Source organism: Lycorma delicatula, chromosome 1, assembly GCF_047948215.1.
Source record: "Lycorma delicatula isolate Av1 chromosome 1, ASM4794821v1, whole genome shotgun sequence".
NCBI classification, from domain to species: domain Eukaryota; kingdom Metazoa; phylum Arthropoda; class Insecta; order Hemiptera; family Fulgoridae; genus Lycorma; species Lycorma delicatula.
The window spans coordinates 188,666,885-188,688,521 of NC_134455.1; the positions used below are offsets into that span (position 1 = coordinate 188,666,885).

The 21,637-nt window shown below is 31.0% G+C and overlaps 1 protein-coding gene across 1 annotated transcript in view; it reads right to left on the reverse strand.

The window, feature by feature from the left end:
- Positions 1 to 7,950: 7,950 nt before the first annotated feature.
- Positions 7,951 to 21,637, reverse strand: part of LOC142318233 (microsomal glutathione S-transferase 1-like) — a 55,447-nt gene continuing 41,760 nt past the window's right edge. Inside the window, exons 2-3 of the mRNA XM_075354798.1 lie at positions 19,747 to 19,826; positions 7,951 to 8,729 (exon numbers count right to left, since the gene is read on the reverse strand). Coding sequence (XP_075210913.1) covers positions 8,483 to 8,729; positions 19,747 to 19,826 — 327 coding nt within the window. The 3' untranslated portion in view covers positions 7,951 to 8,482. The remainder of the gene's footprint in view (positions 8,730 to 19,746; positions 19,827 to 21,637) is intronic.

Genomic DNA, 21,637 nt, shown 5'->3' on the forward strand with positions numbered 1-21,637 from the left:
GGACTAAACATTTCGCAAGCCGAAACTTGCTAACTAACCGATTTCTGACCTGTATTTATGGACTTCTTTTCTTATTTTTGGCTATAGAATAATTTTCTGAGGGATTGCGTTCAATTTGGAATCACTCTGTATAATATATATATGTGTATATATATATACACACTCGCACTATTAAAAAAATTGTCTGCATTATAATTTTTTCTATCTTCTCAGACCAGACATTTTTGTCCCTATGTGACATGGAGTTATTATTTTGTGATTCAGATATAACTTTAATGTAATTATGTCTCCCATAACAATTACAAAAGATGAGAAATAGCATAAATCTAACTTCTCAACAGATAATCTGAGTGTTTATTGAGCACAAAAGGTCTGTTCTGACCTCTACAATAATGTTAAAGAAATAAAAAATTAAGAGAGATTGTGTAAACAATATGGAGAATTAAAAAAATAACTAATAGAAAAACTATATGTGTCAAGGCTGCTTTTCATCAAACACTTCAATTTTATTTATAGTGGGGGAGATGAATATATTATGTTTATTATTTCACTGAATTGAATTGTTGTTTTTCATATGTAGCACCATATGAATTCATACTATTGACCAATTACTCTGTGTTTTGTTGATTGGTATATTTTTAGTTTTTGCTGATTACTATGTCTAAATATTTTGGTAATCTGCTTTAATGTGAGGATCAATGAAGTTCACCTTTTGATTGACAGTGACGTGAATATACAGATGATTCAGGAGCAAAGTGAAATAATATGGGAACTGATTCTAGAGCTTGAATTAAGGAAATTTCATAAAAACATGTCTGAAATTGCTTTGTTATCGAGTAATGGTTAGGGAAAAATTTCCCTCGGATTTCAGATCTGATGAAATGACGACATACTGAAATTTTTAAAGCGTTATAAAATTAGTAAACTTCATCGTTTCTTACTTTTTGTCACCTGAAAAATCAATTAAAATCGGTCCCAGAATTGCATCTCCCGTAGTTTTTATGATATGAAACGTAAAACAGAAAAATTCGGTGACGAAAAACCATTTTTTTTTTAGGTTTGAAGTACAATAACTTTGTTAAATGACCAATAAATGCAGAAACTATTATCAAGTAGAGAATTTAATTCCTAGAAAGTTGATGTTACGTCTAGGAAAAAAAATCAATTTTTATTGTTAAAAACAAAACGGAATAACACTAACAAAAAAATGTTTTAAAAAAATTACAAACGAACAGCCGTTTTTAATTTTTGCGTTAAATTTTGTTCTGGTGCACCGGGCGTTGTAGTGGTTAACTTTTTGTCGCAAATCAGTTGTGTAACAGGTGAGTTTTGAAGTCGAAGGTTCAGAGGTACGAATCTTAATAAAAGCAGTTATTTTTATGTAAGCCATCTGGTTGGTCTTGTGGTGATTGCTTCTTCCCAAATCAGCTGATTTGGAAGTCGAGAGTTTCAGCGTTCAAGTTCTAGTAAAGGCAGTTACTTTTATATGGATTTGAATACTATATCATGGATACCGGTGTTCTTTGGTGGTTGGGTTTCAATTAACCACACATCTCAGGAATGGTCGAACTGAGACTACACTTCATTTACACTCATACATATAATCCTCCGAAGTAATAACTGAACGGCGATTCCCGGAGTCTAAACAGAAAAAAGAAAAGTTATTTTTATACAGATTTGAATATTAACAATGTATACCGGTGTACTTTAGTGATTTCGGTTCAATTAACCACACATCTCAGGAATGGTCAGCCTGTCTGGACCAAGACTACACCTCATTTACATGTTATACATATCACCCTCATCTCATTGAGCTGTGAAGGGGGATTTTTTATTGTTCACTAATGGAACAGATTGCAACTTTCACGTTTCTATGAAGTTTAAAAAATTTATTAATAATATAAGTTTTATTTTTAATAATAAAAGTTGATTTTTATTTTGTTTTTCATAGACTTTGTTGCATCAAGTTTCTCAGGATTAAATTTTCTATAAGTTTAATATTAAAATTTAAGCATTTATTAATCATTTAATATAGTTATTGTACTTCAAACCTAAAAACACACGTTTTGCGTCACCGAATGCTTTTGTTTTACGCTGGATATCATAAAAACTACGGGAGATACAATCCTGGGACCGGTTTTTTTAGATTTTTTCATAAGAAACAAATCAAATTTAACCCTTATCTAATTAAAAAAATTTTAGTACGACCTTATTTCACCAGGGGAACTGAAAATCCAGGCGAAATTTTTCGCTGGCCATAACTTGATAAAGCGTTTTCAGACATATATTTCTGTGAATGTTTTTCTTTATTTATTCTATAATTGGTTCCCAAATTATTTCCCTTTCCTCCTGAATCACTCTGTATATATCATGTTATGCAAGTGCATTACATCTCCTCCACAAATGTGAAATCATCACTGATCCTAGACCTAGCATAGTAGTATATTAATGTAAGAAGGGTATTGACAGTATGATTTGCGACTTTATTTTCTCTAAATATTCTTCTAAAAATCTTCTTTTTTTTTGATGTAATATCACATTGATTGTTGTTCCTTGTGGAAATGCTTTATTCTTTATTCTCTTCCACATAATCCAAAAAATATATGTCAATTTCAAGGTTATGCAAAAGATTAAAAACAAACATAAATGTCAGAAAACAGAGATTCTATTTTTATTCCATGAGATATTTAACACGTAAACAACTAAACTATGCAGTTTTCATCAATTCTAAAAGAAAATTACATATTGTAATTTTTAACAACCTTTCTAAACAACAGAATATTTTGAAGAATTGAGCTGCAGATGACAAGAGTTAGTAAAAAATATGTGGAGAATAATTACTGAATAAATATTTATATAAATGTAATTGCACAGTTAATACATTTCAAACCAAATGAGTGATACAAATAATAGAAAGTAGATAACATTATGACACAAGGTCTGAACAAGAAGTACGGAACGTTAGGCCAAAAAAAAAAAAAATAAAAGTAGCTTACCTGCATATTTGAACAGCTTTCTTTCAAAGTACACCCCTTCTGAGTTGATACACTCCATCCAAGAGTTCTTCTATTGTTAGAAACATTTTCTGTAGTCTGTTTTTGGAATATCCAACAGGAGCTTTGTCAAATTTATTTTTATTTCTTCTTTTTCTTATACCTTTGAATGCCAAAGTACCTTAGAAAAATGGCAAAGTCCTATGGCTTAGAAAATGCTTAAAGTTGCACTAACCTATACTCACGGAGAAGGGAGGCTGCTGAACTTATGTAATGCTGGTTTTTACTAGAAAAATGGATGAGTTGCAATCTGTGGGCAGGAAGATTGTCATGATGAATCAATCAGTTGTCACTTTGCACAGCTGTGATCATTCATGTCTTAATAGCACCCTCACTTTGATCAATAATCAGCTAGTTCTCCTTGTTGACACTTCAGGATACTCTTTTAATATTAAGACATATACTCTATTTAAGGTGTTTTTAGGTGGAACAACAAAACCATCAAGTTTACCCCCTTATATGATGCCTTAAAAATTTCAGTACAACCTCATATCATTCGGGTGAAATTCTTCGCTAGCCATAACTCGATAACAAAGCATTCAGATTTGAAAATCTGAAAAACTTGAAAGATCAGAAAAGAACACATTTCAGTATGTGTTCTTCATTATATTCAAGAAGAATTACAGCTTAGGGGCTGAAATAAACAGTCAACATGAACTTCATGTTGAATGATCACATTGCTTCATGACAGCAGCCCCTTCATTCAAGAACACTATGGTGTTTTCCACTAAGATGACTCGCTCTTTATCTTTGCCTTAGGATTGTAATCGTAGACCCAGGACTTATTTCCAGCTATGGTTTTATTCAAAAACTGGAGTCATTGTTATTGCAATTCAGTATTCAAGTGAAATGTGCAGATGGTTTTCTTTTTAATCAGAAGTAAATAAGCTCTGTATGAATTTTGAAGTGACGTAAGTACATCCAAAGATCACCAGTTAGAATTGATTGCATAAAACCAAACAAAGCTTCCATTTCACTTTCAATCGTTGTAATTGTTATTCTATGATTTTCCTTCACTAATCTTCAAACGTTTTTGATTTTTTATACTTTTGCTGGTTGATGGCCTGCTAGAGCATTTGTAACTCTCAAATGTTGTTCAAAATGATTTTATATTGATATATCCCTCCTTAATGTGATCAGCACTCACATTACCAAAAGCCATTTTATGAAAAAAGGATGCATGTCGGTATATCATGACAGGCTTGGCAAGGATCGCAAAGTGAAGCTATCTTACATAAAAAAAATGCACTCACTATAGAACAAGATCACATGCATTACTAGTTCCTAAATTTATACAGCAGTTGGTGTGAAAAAAGATCAAATACGTTTTGATCACATCTTATATTACATGAGAATTTTAAATTTGAAAAATTCTTTACAAGTAATCTTATGTGAACTGAATTCTCACAGTAATTATATCTAGTTTAAGAAATTTGTTGTCTATTATTTCATAGTATTACACTTATTTACTGAGGAAAATAGGAGTATAATAACTGATTAACACGTATAATAGAGTTGGACAAATAATAAAACAAAAGAGTATTTTGTTAAAAGTGTACTTGATGAAACAAAACAAAAAAAAGAAACAATTTGAAAACAATAATTTGAGTAGTATACTTTTCTTCATTAACTTCTAAGCTATTAACTGTCATGTATTACATCAGATTTTTAGGTAAAGAAAAAAGCAAAATTCTGTCATACCAGATCAGGTGAGAAAAAATTTAATTTTATTCATCTTATTATCACTAATAAATGCCATCAAAAATGTAACATATCATAAAAAATTTGTTAAACATATTGTCTAACCCACCAGATTTGTCTGGTGTGATCCAGTGATAAACTCCTCATAGCAAAAAATAATGTTTAACAGCTGATTTTCAAAGTCAAAGGTTCTGAGGTTCAAATCCTAGGTAAAGGTGAGTTCCTTTTATTTGGATTTGAATGCTTGGCAGTGGATAGTGGTGTACTTTGGTGGTTGGGATTCAGTTAACCACATATCTCAGGAATGGTTGATCTGAGTCTGTGTACTAGACTACACAGCATTTACAAGTTGTACATATCTTAGTGAGCCCAACTTCTTGGAAAGAAATTTCTGAATCCCAGAAGGCTCAACTGATATCTACTTCAGTAGATATTGATTATATTCCAGAAGAATCAAATGCTGAACCTCATCTCATCACACAAGCAGAACTGAGCGACCTAATTTGTGATTTGTATTTGTCAAAAAAACATGCAGAACTCCTAGGTTCATACCTTAAAGAATGGAATTGATTAAACAAGGATACTAAATTTCAGTATTTAGAAATTGAAATGAAAATTGAAGAGATGGTTTAATTTGTTCCTGCCATGATGTTAAGGATTTAATGTCTGAACTGGACATTGAATATTTTATTCATGATTGGCATTTATTTATAAACTCATCAAAAAGAAGCTTAAAGGCAGAATTGTAGCATAATTTGAATAAGTTTTCTTCTATACATAGCACATGCTGTAGGAATGAAAGAAACATATGAAAGTACGTCAAAAATTTTAAAAGCAATTAATTATGACGAACACTCATGGTGAATCATTGCTGAACTGAAAGCAGTAGGGCTTATTCTCACTCTCAAGAGTGTTTTTATAAAATATATGTGTTTCTTGTGTGTGTGTGTATGGGATAGTCAGGCTACAGATAAACACTACACAGTTAAAGACTGGGCAAAAAGAAATCAGCTTACCCGAGGAAAGGAAAATGTTTTAATATTCCCCTTGTCGAAGCAGATCGTATTATTTTACAACTTCTACAAGTAAAACTAAGCCTGATGATGAATTTTGTAAAAACATTAGATAAAGATGGAGATGACTTTAAATATTTAGCTGAGGTTTTTTCACAATTAAGTGAAGTCAAATTAAAAGAAGTATTCATTCGGCTACAAATAAGAAAATTAATTTGTGAAAATATTTTGACAGCAAATTGAATGCTAAAGAATTAGCAGTGTGGAAGTCATTCAAAAATGTTGTTACTGGTTTTCTTGGAAACAAAAAAGCTGAAAACCATGATCAGCTTAAAAATGAAATCTTAGTGAACTACAAAGATTTAGGCTGCAGAATGTCATTGAAAATTAATATTTTACATTCTCATTTGGACTTTTTCCCTTTAAACTTGGTTGATATCAGCGACGAACAAGGAGAAAGGTTCCACCAGGATATATTGCAGATGGAACAATAAACGGTCTGTTTATAAATCAGGATTAAAGTAAGAGTGTGGTTAGATTATGGATTGAAAATAGAGTTGTTTGGGAAAAGAACATGAGGTTTGGTATTTTTAAGATATATTATTTACTTTTTAATAATTATTTATCTTTTACTATTTTAATTACAATTTAATCACAATTTTCTTTATCTGGTGTAATAGATCATACCAGATTGTGCCCCAATTTCTAGGTCGATTAAAAGAGCAGATTGCAAATGGTTCAATTCATTTTCCCCGATAGTAACTGGGAATCATAAAATAAAAGATCAAGGCAAGTAGGATGAGTCTATGAGTGACTACTGCTGGATGATAAAAAGAGAAGACTTCACTAAACATAAAACGAAAATAAGAACAACTCAAAAGATTCATGTAATGTACTATATTTTAAGTGTTTAAAAGATTTTGAAAGATTCATGCTATTAATAATAATAAAAAAAAAAACATATGTACTTGTTTTTTTTTAATTTATGATAAAAATTACATGTATAATAATTTAATTAAATATAAAATAATGTAGGTAAACAGATAAATTCATAAATAACTAATTGTGCATTTATATTTTGTAATCAATCGTACTCTAATGTAAAAAATTAACTGAAATAAGTACAAAACTGTGCCTAAAAAAATTATATGTATATATAATTAATAATATGTAAAACAATATAATTTTTTTTTAGAATAACATTTTATCATTGGTCCATTGTTACTAACGTTTTCCACTCTACACATAAAAATATTTATACAACTTATAACTTGGACATCCTTTCATCAAACACAAATATACAAAAAAAGTTGCCTACTTCTAATTTTTTAAAGAATTTGTTCTTTTATGAGTAATTATTGCATTATATCTAAATATTTTAGTGCGGTGTTTTTGTTTTCATAATTTAGTTTGGGATCACCAATATTTATAAATCAAACGTAAACATTCTGAGATATAACAATTTTATATTTTGTTATCGAGAAATCTTCATTACTTTTTTGAGTGTTATAATGTTATCAAATTATGATTGAGTATTATGGTAATACAGATGGAACTCATCTGTTATTATACAAAATATCTTTTAAAAGGTACTTTTAATCTATCTAAATTCAAAATTACATTAATTTTTGTAACATTGCAAAACAATATACAATAAAGTATGTATTAACTCTGATAAATTTTTCTTTTATTTTGAAAATGTGGACGGTCTGTTTATAAATCAGAATTAAAGTAAGAGTGTGGTTAGATTATGGATTGAAAATAGAGTTGTTTGGGAAAAGAACATTTGGTTTGATATTTTTAAGATATATTATTTACTTTTTAATAATTATTTATCTTTTACTATTTTAATTACAATTTAATCACAATTTTCTTTATCTGGTGTAATAGATCATACCAGATTGTGCCCCAATTTCTAGGTCAATTAAAAGGGCAGATTGCAAATGATTTAATTCATTTTTCCCGATAGTAACTGGGAATCATAAAATAAAAGATCCTAGACTTAGGTGGTCGTAATGTAATGGTATGTAAGGCTGATCAAACAAGGGATTATACGTTACTCATTAAATACCATACATTATGTAGTTACTTAAATACATATTTTACTTTTGATAGTTATGTGAAATTAAGTAAACTCTGCTATACTGGCATGAACTTTAGGGTTAGGTTTTCTCAAAATTTTAAATACCTTAATAAAAAATTGAATAAATGAACAGTCTTTAGAAGGCAACCATCATTGCATAAACTACTCTTATATTAGCTAATTACATACATAAGATCTAATCAGAGTTACTCATGAAAATAGTCTGATACAATTAAAAATTTTGTCAAGTGAAAAGAATATTGATGTAATATTATTCAGACATTGAATGGAAAGGAGGGGGTAGTTGTGGATCATTTAGAACAAATAAGCATTGTTGTCTGGAACAGTTAAGAAAGCAAGGAAAGAAAAATGATGACTTGTGGGAAAAGATAAGTTGAATAAATGCATAAAGGCTATGTTAGCCCATATGTTGTAAAGGATCAAAACAGAAGTAATTCTATCATTTGGTTTTGTTCCATTTCATAATAAAACCTGATTATAATGGCAGTATTATTAATAATAATAGTGTAAGTTTGTTCTTTCAAAAGAATTATAATTTTAATAGGATGTAATGTTGTTCATGTAGAGAATGCTTAATTCTATTTGTGTATATGTGTATGTTTTTTTAATGTTTACATTTGGTGGAATGTAATAAGTGCAGTGATTATCATAATTAAGTTAATCAAAACTCCTATGAAGAATGATATTGATCGAACAGATCGGACATGTAAACAACAGTATGCAACAGTGTGCACAATCCTTGCAATTGCGTAAAATCTGAACATCATCAATGCAAAGACTGCATTTGGATCTGCCAGAATGAAGATAATTCCAGACATGAAAAATATTGGAAAATTTTCCAGATCGTTTTGATGAGCTCTGAAACAAAATAATAAAACGTAATGCTAGTTTTGTTTTTGATAGTTTTCTAACTCATATTTTTTAATATAGTAATTAGTTGTCAATTAACCCAGGGGATATACTCTTTAGCTAAATTTTAAACAATCTTCATAGACATTTTGGGATCATGTGCAGTAGGTAGGAAATATTAACTGTAGGTGACTAATACTGAATCCATCAGGTTGGTCTAGTGGTGAATGCGTCTTCCCAAATCAGCTGATTTGGAAGTTGAGATTTCCAGTGTTCAGGTACTAGTAAATTCAGTTATTTTTATATGAATTTGAATACAAGATTGTGGATACTGGTATTCTTTGGTGGTTGGGTTTCAGTTAATACACATCTCAGGAATGGTCAAACTGAGACTACACTTCATTTACACTCATACATATCAACCTCATTCATCCTCTGAAGTAATACCTGAATGGTAATTCCTAGAGGCTAAACAGGAAAAAAAAAGAAAAGGTGACTAATACTAAAGATACTAGGGTCGATTAGAAAGTTCTTGGACTGACACAAAGATAGCCCAATAAGACCAAATGACTGTGGATATTTGTCAAGTATGATCCTTTAGATGATGTGCTGCAAAGTTTCAGGCGTGTGCATTTAGTTGGTTGTGGTGTTCGAGAAAACCAAAGAAGTTTTAACATTTTCTGAAAAACAGTTAAAATTGAAGTTTGAGCTATTATAAAGTACTTTTTTTTAAACAGTTTAACCCTGATGGATATACAACAGAAGTTTGATTTCATTTTAAACAATTTTTTGCCTTCATTTTCAACTTTAAAAAAGTGGACTATTGAATTTAAACATGGAGGTTATTTAGACATCTTGGTTGTACATTCGTTCAAGGTGATGAAGGCTCAGAACATGTCAAATCAGTGTTCGTGTTAAAATGCAAACTTACTGACATTGCAAATTACTCGATAGTCTGTTTGTGTCCACTACATTTTACGCAATGTTTTGGGCATGAAAGGGCTTTCCACTCAAAAAGTGCCGCATTTGTTAACAGTCTACAAAAAACACATTTGAATGAACACTTTCAAGGATGTTTAGAGTTATTTAAACATGATTCCGAGTTTTTATGATGTTTTCATCCAACAGTGGATGAATCATGGACTCACCATTACATGCCATAGACCAAACAGAAGTCAGTGGGAGGAAACAGAGGAAAGTGGGTCAAAGCAAGTGAAAACGATACCATTCTCAGGAAAACTCATTGGTATGGTTTTTTTTTATTATTGTGGGTGATGATCATAAGTCTATGTAGAAAAATGTAAGACAACCCACCAGGTTGGTCTAGTGGTGAATGTGTCTTCCCAAATCAGCTGATTTGAAAGTTGAAAGTTCCAGCATTTAAGTCCTAGTAAAGGCAGTTCCTTTTATATCAATTTGAATACTAGATCGTAGATACCGGTGTTCTTTGGTGGTTGGGTTCCAATTAACCACACATCTCAGGAATGGTTGCTGAGATTGTACAAGACTTCATTTATACTCATACATATCATTCTCATTCATCCTCTAAAGTAATACCTGAACGGTAATTCCCGGAGGCTAAACAGGAAAAAGAAAGAAAGAAAAATGTAATTCAGTCATGGTGGAATATTATACTTCATTACTGGACTTATTACTATTCAAGTTAAATGTCCATTTGGTAAAAAAGAAAGTGTTTTTTCACCACAGTAATGCAGTTGCACACTTATCTTGGGTTATTGCTGTAAAACTGCATGATTTTAAGTGCTTCGAAATGCTTCCAGATGTGCTGCATTTGGGTCCCAGCGATTACTTCCTCTTCCCCAAACCTGATGAAATGGCTCGCTGAATGAAGATTCATTTCAATGATGAAGACGAAGTTTAGATTACGTTTATTTTGTACAGTTGGACAGATAAAATTATACTAAGGTATTAAAAAGTTGGAAAGTTGTTCGTCTGAATGTATCAGATTGCAAGGTGCAGAAATCATGATGAAAGGATCAGATTTTGCAGAAATGATTGGGTTTGCTGTTCCACAGATAAAAGGAAACTGCCCCTGCATTTGCTTGGAGAAATCAAAGGAAGCTATTGTAAAACCTTGATCACAGTACCTCATCACAAACACAGAGTAATTATTAAAAAGATAGAAGAGATACTCTTTGTACCAAGTTAAAAAAAAAAAAAATTAAGGCGTTAATGAAAATTATGTGAGCATTTATTAGTTGTACAGAGTTAGTTAATTGAAGAGATGCAGAAAATTCTGATGCATTTATTTTTAATCCTTCCATAAATAAATATTTATTATTCCCAACTGACCTGCATTACTATTTTTTGAAACAAAGTATTTCATTTTTTCTTGTTTATTGTCCATGTTTCTGTATCACACTCTTCAATTGTATTACTACTAACAAATTTTATCAATGATAAATTTTTGTATTCTTTCTCTCCACATACACTCTTAATTTTCCCTCTTATTTTGGTATTTACATAATTTTTCACTTGTCCATGTTTAATTTCATGGTATACTTTCTCTTGCTGTTCATATTATTTCCATAAATATCTTCTAGTTTTTCTTTACTTTGTATAATTGTTACTTAACTGTATAATTAAATGTTTTCATTATCTTATCCCTCAGACAGGTAATTCCATCCAATTTAAGATATGCTTAAGTATGTAATCCTTTATCAGCATACCACGTGATAGAATTTTCTGTAACTCAGTTTCTGTAATTAGATATTTTCTGTAATCAGCTGATATCTGTAAATATTAAACAGAAATTGTGATATTCAACAAACTTGGCTTTTCCCCTCTTCTTAAACATACATCTTCTGTTTCTTCATCTTCTGTTGTAATTTGCATTCTCTGTTTCCTGTGTAGTTTCTTATTAAAAATCAGTTTCCAATCAGTATTCAATTTTTTTTTCATTATAATTTTTTTTTTTTATTAGTTTCAGTTAATTCTGTTGAGGGTCTCTTTTAATTAAATTTACATACTTCTTTCTTTAACTCAAGCATTTTTTTGCAGTATTCCATTACTTGTCTGTCTTCTTGGTAAAATAAAACTGTCATACAATACTCCTTTTTTTATTTTTAATATTACTCTTACTAGAGTATTTGCAGCATGTGGTAAGAGAGGTAGCATGTGGTAACATTATAGTCCTATAAATTTTACAGCAGAAAGTTACAGAATTTCTAATGGTCTATATAACTGCTGAATTAAAATAAAATGTGTAACTGAATAAATAAATGTATAAAAAAAAACTCATATGAAATGAGTATAATTTATACATAAAAATTAATGCCTAAATAGAATATTTTAGTATCTATTACCATGTAAAATTATGCTTATTAATGAATTTGTCAACACTATAAAGAAAAACTTTAATTTAGTGAAAGGAGTTATCCATGTTACAAATCAAACTGTTGGCAAGAGATATAATTAGAACAGACCACTGCTGACCAATAAATACCTATGGCATATTTTAAAAGTGCAGCCAATATTGTTAAAATTCAGTGATTTATTGAGATCAATTTATTAAATATTGGTTTACCTGTTGGGATTTTATCTTTAATTCTGTTTCTTCTTCAGTTCCAGGAACTTCTTGATGTGCTGTGAAATTATTTCATTGTATGGGAGTACAGTTTACTGCCTTACCCAGGACACTATGTGTGTTAATTTTGTCTAATATTTATCTGTTTGTTGCAATCTTAGTATAGCTTTTTTAATACAAAAATTTATAGAAAGAGTTCATTTTAAAGTTAATGAAATTAATCTGTACGTGTTCTTTTCATCTGATCAAATGCTTTGTTTGTAGTTGCATTTATATCATGTATGTTGTGTTACATATTGTATTAATCAGTGTCTTAATTTATGAAATTTTGTATTCAATTTTATATATTACAAGCGAGATCATTTTATCATGCATGATATTATATGCTATAATTCCACTATGGACTATAATACAAAGATACTCACATTAGATTTGATTCAGGAATGTAGCTATGCTATCATAGGACAACCTTTGTATGACATCAGGGCTGATGGAGTTCATCTCAAAAAATATTATACAAAGGGTTTGAACCTGCATTCAGGAAAAAGATGGACATTTCAAACACTTGTTGTAAGACATTTCTAGTTGTGCATGAATCCAATCAAATCAAATCATAAGTAAGTGTTTCTGTATTGTAGTACATATTGAAATTATAATGTATAATATCATGATGTGCATGATAAAATGATCTCACTGTAACAAATTAAGCCTCAAAATTTCTTCTGATTGTATATGACAATTTTCATTTTGTGAATTAGTTTTATAACAATGAAGAATAACTTAGAAAATTAATATAAAAGCATTTTCATATTTCTACAAAAATTAACATTAAATTACAAAATTAGAGAAGTATATATTTATGTTAAACATAACTTTTCAAGATAGTTCCTATGGTTTTTGACACACTTCTGTCATTGCACAAACTTCTTTATATCATCAGAAATTTTTTTTTTGAAGTTATACTGCTTTTGGCGCGTTAGGAGAAACTGATCAGAGTGTACTTTCATCAAGTTACGGAAGTTGCGCGCGCCGATGTAACACACCATGTGCAGATTTGCACAGCTCCAAGTGGAACAGTGTGCACGCACATGCGTGTACTGTCTAATACAGTCAATCGTTCAATGGAATTAAGGGATTAGTACGTGTTGAAAACATAAGATATTGAGTCGTAATAAATATATATTTATACACACGATTTTTGAAGATGGTTATTTTAATCTGTGAATAATATTGTTCATATTCGATAACTTTATTTATATTGCAACCTATATTTATTTATTTATTTTTTTATGAAAATTGTGTATCAAGATTTGAGGTTATATTTATGTAAGTATTATTTTTTATGAGTAAAATTATATTTTTTAATGACACAGAAAGTAGCACACATTAGATAAATTCTTAATTTTGAATAAATAATTTTAAATTTACCAAAAACAAAATTTTTGATAAAATACACTGTTATAAAATAAAACTATTTGTATCATATTTTTCATATCATAAGCCGCTGATAACACTTGTGCCTATTCAATTGTCATCCGACAAATTAATGAAACTAAATTAATCAAAATATATTCGATAAACTTTGTTTTGTATGACAACAAATACTTCCAATACTTTTTACACGGTATAAAATAAATATTATTCAAATTAAGTGTTATTATTTAAACTTTTATTCATGGTATTTAATGACGTCTTTCAATCGTTTGATTCAGTTCAAATTTGTTTGAATGGGTAAAAAAATTATTTTTTTATTCACGCCAAAGAAGTATTAATTCTTACGTGCGTACATAAGTACACACGAACCTTTTCTTTGTTTGATCAACAAACCAAGCATGAACTACTTATTTCATTTCTGGGTCAGAGGAGAAACAACGTCCTCTTAATATCTTTTTAAATGGAACAAACATTTGACAATCTGAAGGTGTGCGATCAGAACTGTGTGGAGGGTGAAAAAAAATTTGATTGTCTGAAGGGTTTCAATCATATGAGCAGAAATATGCAGTTAGGCATTGTCATGCAATATAACCAGCTATTTACAGTTTTCCTTGGTTGTAGGTTCGAATTGCAGGCTTCATCTTTTCAAAAGTCTTCGCTGCAACAAGCACTACTTATTCTTAAGCTCCTTTTCTGATACTGTTCCAGTGCTATCCTTTTGAGTTCCAAAAAAATGTTGACTTCAATTCTTCTATTGATGGTTAAATTTTGTACTTTATTCTGTTTGGAAATTGTGGATGTTTCCATTCCATGCTCAGCCTTTTACTTCCTGGCTCAAAGTGTTCTTCTTATGAACTCAGAGCACTAGTATTAAGTGTATTACTAACAATTTGTAAATTTATACACTGTTAAGATCCCTTATGAATTGAATAATAAACAGTACTTCCACCTATTTAATCATTAAAGTAATAGATAACATTTTAAAAATAAAAGTGATGTTACCTATTATTTGTAGTATGAAAAAATGGTTCTAAAGTGGTGGAATAAAGTACACAGATTAAACAAAGAAGAAGAAAAAACAAACATAATTTTAAATTATAAATAGTAGTTAACAAATATATTGGTTTAGCAGATCAAACTATTGATACAATTAAATATTTACTTTCTTATTCAAAATAAAAAAAAAACAAGGAAATGGATTTCATAAATACAGCAATATTTTTATGTACAGAACAGCAAAATTATGTGCTATTCAAATATAAATTATTTTAATTTAAAAAAAACTATAGGAAATCCTGTATTATTCATTAAATCTAGTAATGTTCATACATGACTTTGAACAAAAAGTCATCAATAGAAAAAATAATACATGTAATCTTTTACTATGATGCTGGTATGTAAGTAACATTTTAGTAATGTAGGGGTTGTTTTAAACAGTGTACAATTTGTAGCATATGATGTTTAACTTACAAGTGGATAAATTTTTCATTAATGTATTTGGCAGATGGTAACACTGTATAGGTTAGTTGCACATGTAGTTAAAGTAACCTTCTTGGTCACAAGTCATTTCAGTATCCATCCTTTGTGTTGTATAAGCTCTGTAGTTTATTTTTAAGATGAGGATGAGTTAATTGTTGAGTTTATTTTGCCAATAATTCTTTTAAAGCATGTGTAAGATAAGTTTCATCTAAAATCTCTTCAGTCTATAGATCTATTTAAGTAGTGTCATTTTAGAAACATAAATGTTGTGTGACTAGGAAAACACATCGTCAGAAATTGTTAACTGTGGAAAGTTCTTGACAAAATAAATTTGCTGACTCAGAAAATCTATGAAAGTTATTCTCACAGATTGGTTTGTTGGTAGCTACTGCTTTTAGTTTATATAAAGCTTAAAACTGGATGTTTGTTTATTGGATCGGAGTGCATGAATTAAAAGAATCAAACCATGAAAAATGTTTACAATATTGATAATGGTACAGACTTTTGTTGATGAAAGTGGCATTTAGCTGCTAAATATTGTCATTTTAGTGTGAGACTTGATTTATCTGATTGACTATGTGAAAAGTTAAACAGTTGAATATGGCATAATGAAATTAATGATATCTTTTATAAAGAATCACACATATGCCCATTAACACAACATGCGCGCATGCATACACACACACACACACACAGAGAGAGAGAGAGAGAGAGAGAGAGACACACACACACACGCACATATAACATAATAGATACATACATACATATAGAATAGAGACAACATACACATAATAGATATACAACGCATAGATACACACGAACAGAAGATTGATATTAAGTGCAGTGGGCAATCATCTAACCCTGCGTAATAGGTCCTTCACTTTTTTATGAAACTACATATGCCAAAGTTTTACTTTGACTTAATTAGCAGTTTAATGCACTGTAAGGCAGAAAATTAATGAGAAATTATTTCAGCAACATTACACTATTACTGTTACAATAGTTTTGTGATAATTTTTTTTATTTCAAAATATATTGTGGTTGCTTGGATTTCCAGATATACCCCACCGTATAATTTCTTTTAGAAAATTAAAAATTGTAATATTTTAAAACAGTTTTGATATATATCACAATATTTGAACATTGCCATTTTAAAAATTATAAGAAGTGGCTGAAATTTTCATGAAGTGGGTAAAAGCCTGCACTGGAAGAGAAAAATCACTTCCAGTGTCTGTTATAAAAAATGTAGGCAGTCTGAATTTTTTGTGAATGGAGTTTCATGTTTTCATAAAAAAAAAATTATATAGCCCTTTGTATCCATTTTGAAAACATTCTCTTTAAACCAGTAATAAATAATAACATATAATTTATAGAATTTTTATTCTATTCTAATTAAATACTTAATTTTTAATAAAATAAATTCATTCAATAAATTATTAAAATTAACTGTTGAAATAAAGAATGTAATGTAATAAGGTTTTAGATGTAAAAGTGATAGTAAACAATAATAATCAATTTATACCAAAATTCAATGTCAAATAACATTAGAATACAATACGTAGAGAATTCAATCACTTGCACACAAATACAAATGATTCATTATTTGTTTCAATTCACAGGCAGATTAAAACAATTAAAGCGGAATTAAAAGATTAATACATCAAACTAAATAATACGAGGGATATCTCTAAAGTAAAGACCGCTGGGAAATTTCTCTCCTTAAGGTTGGCGAACCTGTGTCGTTCATGGCCACGCTAGTAATTTACACACTGCATTGTTGTCTGTAAGATGTTGTAGTATTTTTGATTACGTTAGTTGTTACGTTATAAAATGAATAGGAAAGTCGATGTTGCCGCCGACTGTGAAATACGTGGTAATACGTTTTTTAAACCATTAAAACGTTAAGCCGGATGAAATTCATAGGCAGTTGGTTGCTATGTACGGCGATAACGTAATGAATGAAATAAACGTCCGAAAGTGGTGTGAAAGGTTTAGAAATAACAGAATTAATGGGCACGATGAAGAAAGTTCGGGGAGGCCCTCGATAATCACCGAGTACTTGTTGAAACGCGTCGATGATGAAACCAAAAAAGATCGTCGCTCAACGATTTCCGACCTGGCCCTTTTTTTCCTGATGTTTCAAGAGCTGTTATCAGTCGCATTGTTCACGACCATTTAGTCTTCAGAAAGGTTTGTGCACGTCGGGTGCCGCACGTCTTAACGGAACGTCACAAAAAATACGAATGCCATATGTTTTGGAATTTTTGATGCGCTACACAGAAAAAGGTGATGAGTTCTTTAATTCAATTGTTACCGGCAATGAAACATGGATTTCGTATTACAGCCAGAGAGAAAACGGTAGTCAAGTGAATGGCGTCATCCTCAATCACCAACCAGACCGACTAAGGTCAAGCCACAGCCATTTGGACGCAAACTGATGGCCACACTTTTTTGGGATCGGTTTGGCATACTGCTGATTAATTTTATGCCAGTGGAACGACTATAAATGCAGAAGCCTACAGCGAAACTCTACGTAAGTTACGGCGCGCCATTCATAATCGGCGACTTGGGCGGCTGACCGACGGCGTCGACTTGCCACACGATAATGCACGTCCACATGATGCGGGTCCAACACGTGATTTACTGAGAACATTTGTATGGGAAATTTACGATCACCCACTATATAGTGCGGACTTGCTCCGTTTCATTACCATTTGTATGGGAAATTGAAAGGATTTTTGAGTGGTAAGCAATTCGCGGGTAACGATGAACTTAAAAATGCTGTTAATCAGCGGCTAAATGGACTGGCGGGAGAAGAATACGACGAGGGTATTGAAGCTGGTGTATCGCTACGATAAATGTCTTAATTTATGTGATGATTATGTAGAGAAGTAGTATAAGGTATGCAGTTTAAGAAAAATAAAAAATATTTGTAAATTTTCACAATAAATTTTTTTACAATCAAACGGTCATTAGTTTAGAGATAACCTCTCGTATTTATTTAAAAATTACAATTGAAAATGGGTATGAAGATAATTACGTGAATAGAAGTAATTCATAATGTAAGTACAGTTGTAGCGATAAAAAAAAGAAGCTTTAAATAAATACACCAAAACAAACCAGAATCTTATATTACTTCCAGATATACTTAACACACAGCTTTTAAATAGATTTATAAAAAGGTTCTTTAAAAAATGTTGAGAATAATGGTTTTAAAATGCTTTTATAAACTTTTCATACTGATCAATTACAAGATAAATTTGATTCTGACAGGGTGTTTTAAATAAATGTAGTTAATTCACAAAGAGATTTTCTGTACACTTTTGTGTTTTTAAAAGAAGGAATGATAAAATTTTCAAATGAAGTAGAACATCTTCTAAATACAAAACATGGTTTTATTAACATTGAAAATACTACTGGAGTAGTATCATCTTCTGGTGGACTGAAAGCACCTGAAACTGGTGGAGTGAAAGCATTTAAATATGGAAGGTTCTGGGTTCAAATCCTGGTCAGATACAGAATTTTTTACATGTTACATATTTGTTAATATCACACTCCCATGTTCAGGCTTTAATCTTATCGGTTAATTAATCTACTTTAAAATAAAAATTAATATTTTAGATGCAAATAATGATAAAGTCGTTTGTAATAAATGGTAGATAATGGTAAATGATGAAGAGAAGGGTTATGATATCTGTGGCTACCTCGGTGGTGCTCTATGCAGTGCCGGTTTGGTGTGTTGCTGTGGAGAGGAAGAAGAATGTGAAATGATTGACCCCTTTGCAATGCCGGGACACAGTCCTGCCCACCTGCAGGACTGTGTCTGGAGTGGCGGTGGATGTTTTAGCAGAAATTCTGCCAATCCAATTACTTGCATGGCACCTCATGCGGGTGTACAAAGGCATGGAGAGACCTGACTCTGCAGCTCTGTTGGTCGAGGAATGACAGGACCTATGGGACATGGCACATATCCATAGGAATACAATGTAATAAATATGAATACAATATAATAGAATTTGCTGTGTAATCCTTAGCTTCTTAAGAAAGTGCAATGGTTTTATTTATGTTTAAAGTTAGATACTAACTTCATCCAGTGAATGAGTTTTAAATCACTAATGATGTAGGGTTTGCTAACCCTGATAAGTAAATACTTTCAGATATATAAAGAATAATCTTTATTAAATTTCAACTTTCTAGGTCTTTATATGTTTAGTGGATAGGAGAACTGGTAGAATTACATTTAAGTTGGTTTGTTGACAATACTTTATGATATATGTTTTACTTCATAAAGTTCGGTGTTTCAAAAATTCTTGAATTTTGGAATCATATAATATCTAGAAGTTAAAATCTTATTGAAAATAATGAATGTAATGAAGCTTTAGTGCATCTGCATTTGTTGTCTATTTCCTCCCTTTTATTATTTGGCTTAATACTCCAGAATAAGTGGAAGAACCATTTATGAGTAATGGGGCAGTGTTCACTATCTTATCCAGGGACCTGTCTTTCATAATTTTCTAATTATTAAATAGTTATTCATCATAAATTTGTCAAATGTATTTCTCTTACCTTCTGATTCGTTCCACATCAGGATCATCTTTTTTTATGTCAACACCAGCGGCTGCTGCGTCCTCACTATTTATATAAACCTGTAAAAAAATATTAATGTTAGTAATCATTATCTATTTATAAATACATAAAAATTTTAATATTTTTCTCTAATTTTGGATGTGGTATCTACACATATGTATCTCTTGATGTATTTTCAATCTCTATAGATTACTCTTACATATAAGTATTATTATTATCCATATGATTCAAACTAAGCACTATACTTAATTATATGCAAGATTACTCTTCCATGTCTACAACACGTTATGATTATGTCATCAAAGTAACTGGTAGACAAAAATATTATAATTTTTTTTGCAGAATATCAAACAAAATTACTATTCAGATCTTGAAAAAAACATTGAAGATTTTACATATATTTTCTGAAGAACTAAATTTGATGGCTGTTTAGATTGTTAAATAATCATCATCATCTCAATCCCGTAGGGGGAGAGATAATCATCACCAGCAGATTGAGAAAATAGATGTAAATAAATAAATAGAACCAATAAATGAAAAAATCCAGCCAAAGCTGTATAAAACAGCTTTGGCCTCATTTTCAATTTCATTGGAAAAGGGGGCATCATGGTACCCATATTTTTTTAGTAAACTATAATTTTTTTAGTTTTGTTTCATAAAATTTCCCCAATTTGGGGCAGTTTATTGGAGTAAATAATTACTTTAATAATAAACCCTTATACTACCAAAAAATAAGAAGCTGAGTGAGAATCTACTTAAAATATTGATATTTTTAAATTTAAATTTTCAAGATTGAGAATCCAACTTTACCTAGTATTAATCTAGATGACATGGGAACACTTAAAAAAAGGGGGTTCTGTGGGACCCATTTTGAGATTATAAAAAAATGTTTTGAATATTTTATCATTTCTGATACTTGTTCTGTTTTTCAACTTGTGGTTGTTGTTAAAAAATCTTACATGTGGTAGTTGCTGAGCAAGAGACACAAACTTACTTAATAAACACTTTTTTATATATCTGCCTGCTTGCAACTTGCTATGAGTAGTATGCACCCTCACTTTATAATTCAAAATTATTTAGCTTATTCTAGATTTCCTTTGAATTTTTCATATATTTATTTGCTGTTCTAGATTTGTGGTAGAGCGTGAGGAGATCGTGGATGCTATTGGCAGAGAGGAAATGTTTGAACCAGGAAATTATATTAACCAGTGAGAATCACTGGGCGGCTGTTGCCCGATATGCTAAAGCAGTTATGGAGAAATTACATTCTGCTGAAAAAAGCCGTAGGTTAAATAGACGCCCTGGGATTTCTGTGCGGGGGACAGGTCCGCGAGCGAGTGTCTAGAGGAACCACCGATCTTGTGGGGGTCGGCTGGATGTAATGAAGCCGCGGTCAATTCACCGGCTGTGGTCCCCTAGGGGAAGCCCTTCACGGGCTTCCCCTATTTCCGAGCTAAAGCTAATGGCATATAGGTATGCGAATGGTAAGTATGAGTGTTGCGAGCGTTATTGGTGTGCATGTCTGTGTGCGGGTAGTGTATTCGTGTTGGTTTGTTTGGTTCATATCAAATGTGTTTGGTGTTTTGTACTGGTTTTTTAGTTATGTGTGGGTTTGTTTTTGTGTGTGTATGTGCCTTGCTATTTGCTTTGTTGTCTGAATGTGCGTGTGTGGGCGCTTATCCCCCTTTTGAAGTTATGCCTTACCAACTATTCCGAGGAGGGGCGGGTCGCCAGGTGTGGAGGTTTAGTTGGTAGTGCGCAGGAATACATAAGCCTTTTTTACTATCTTGCGGAACCTGTTGGCGAGTCCGACACTGCTCCGTAAATGGGGTTCCTGCATCTCTTAATAAAAAAAAAGATTCCCTTTAAC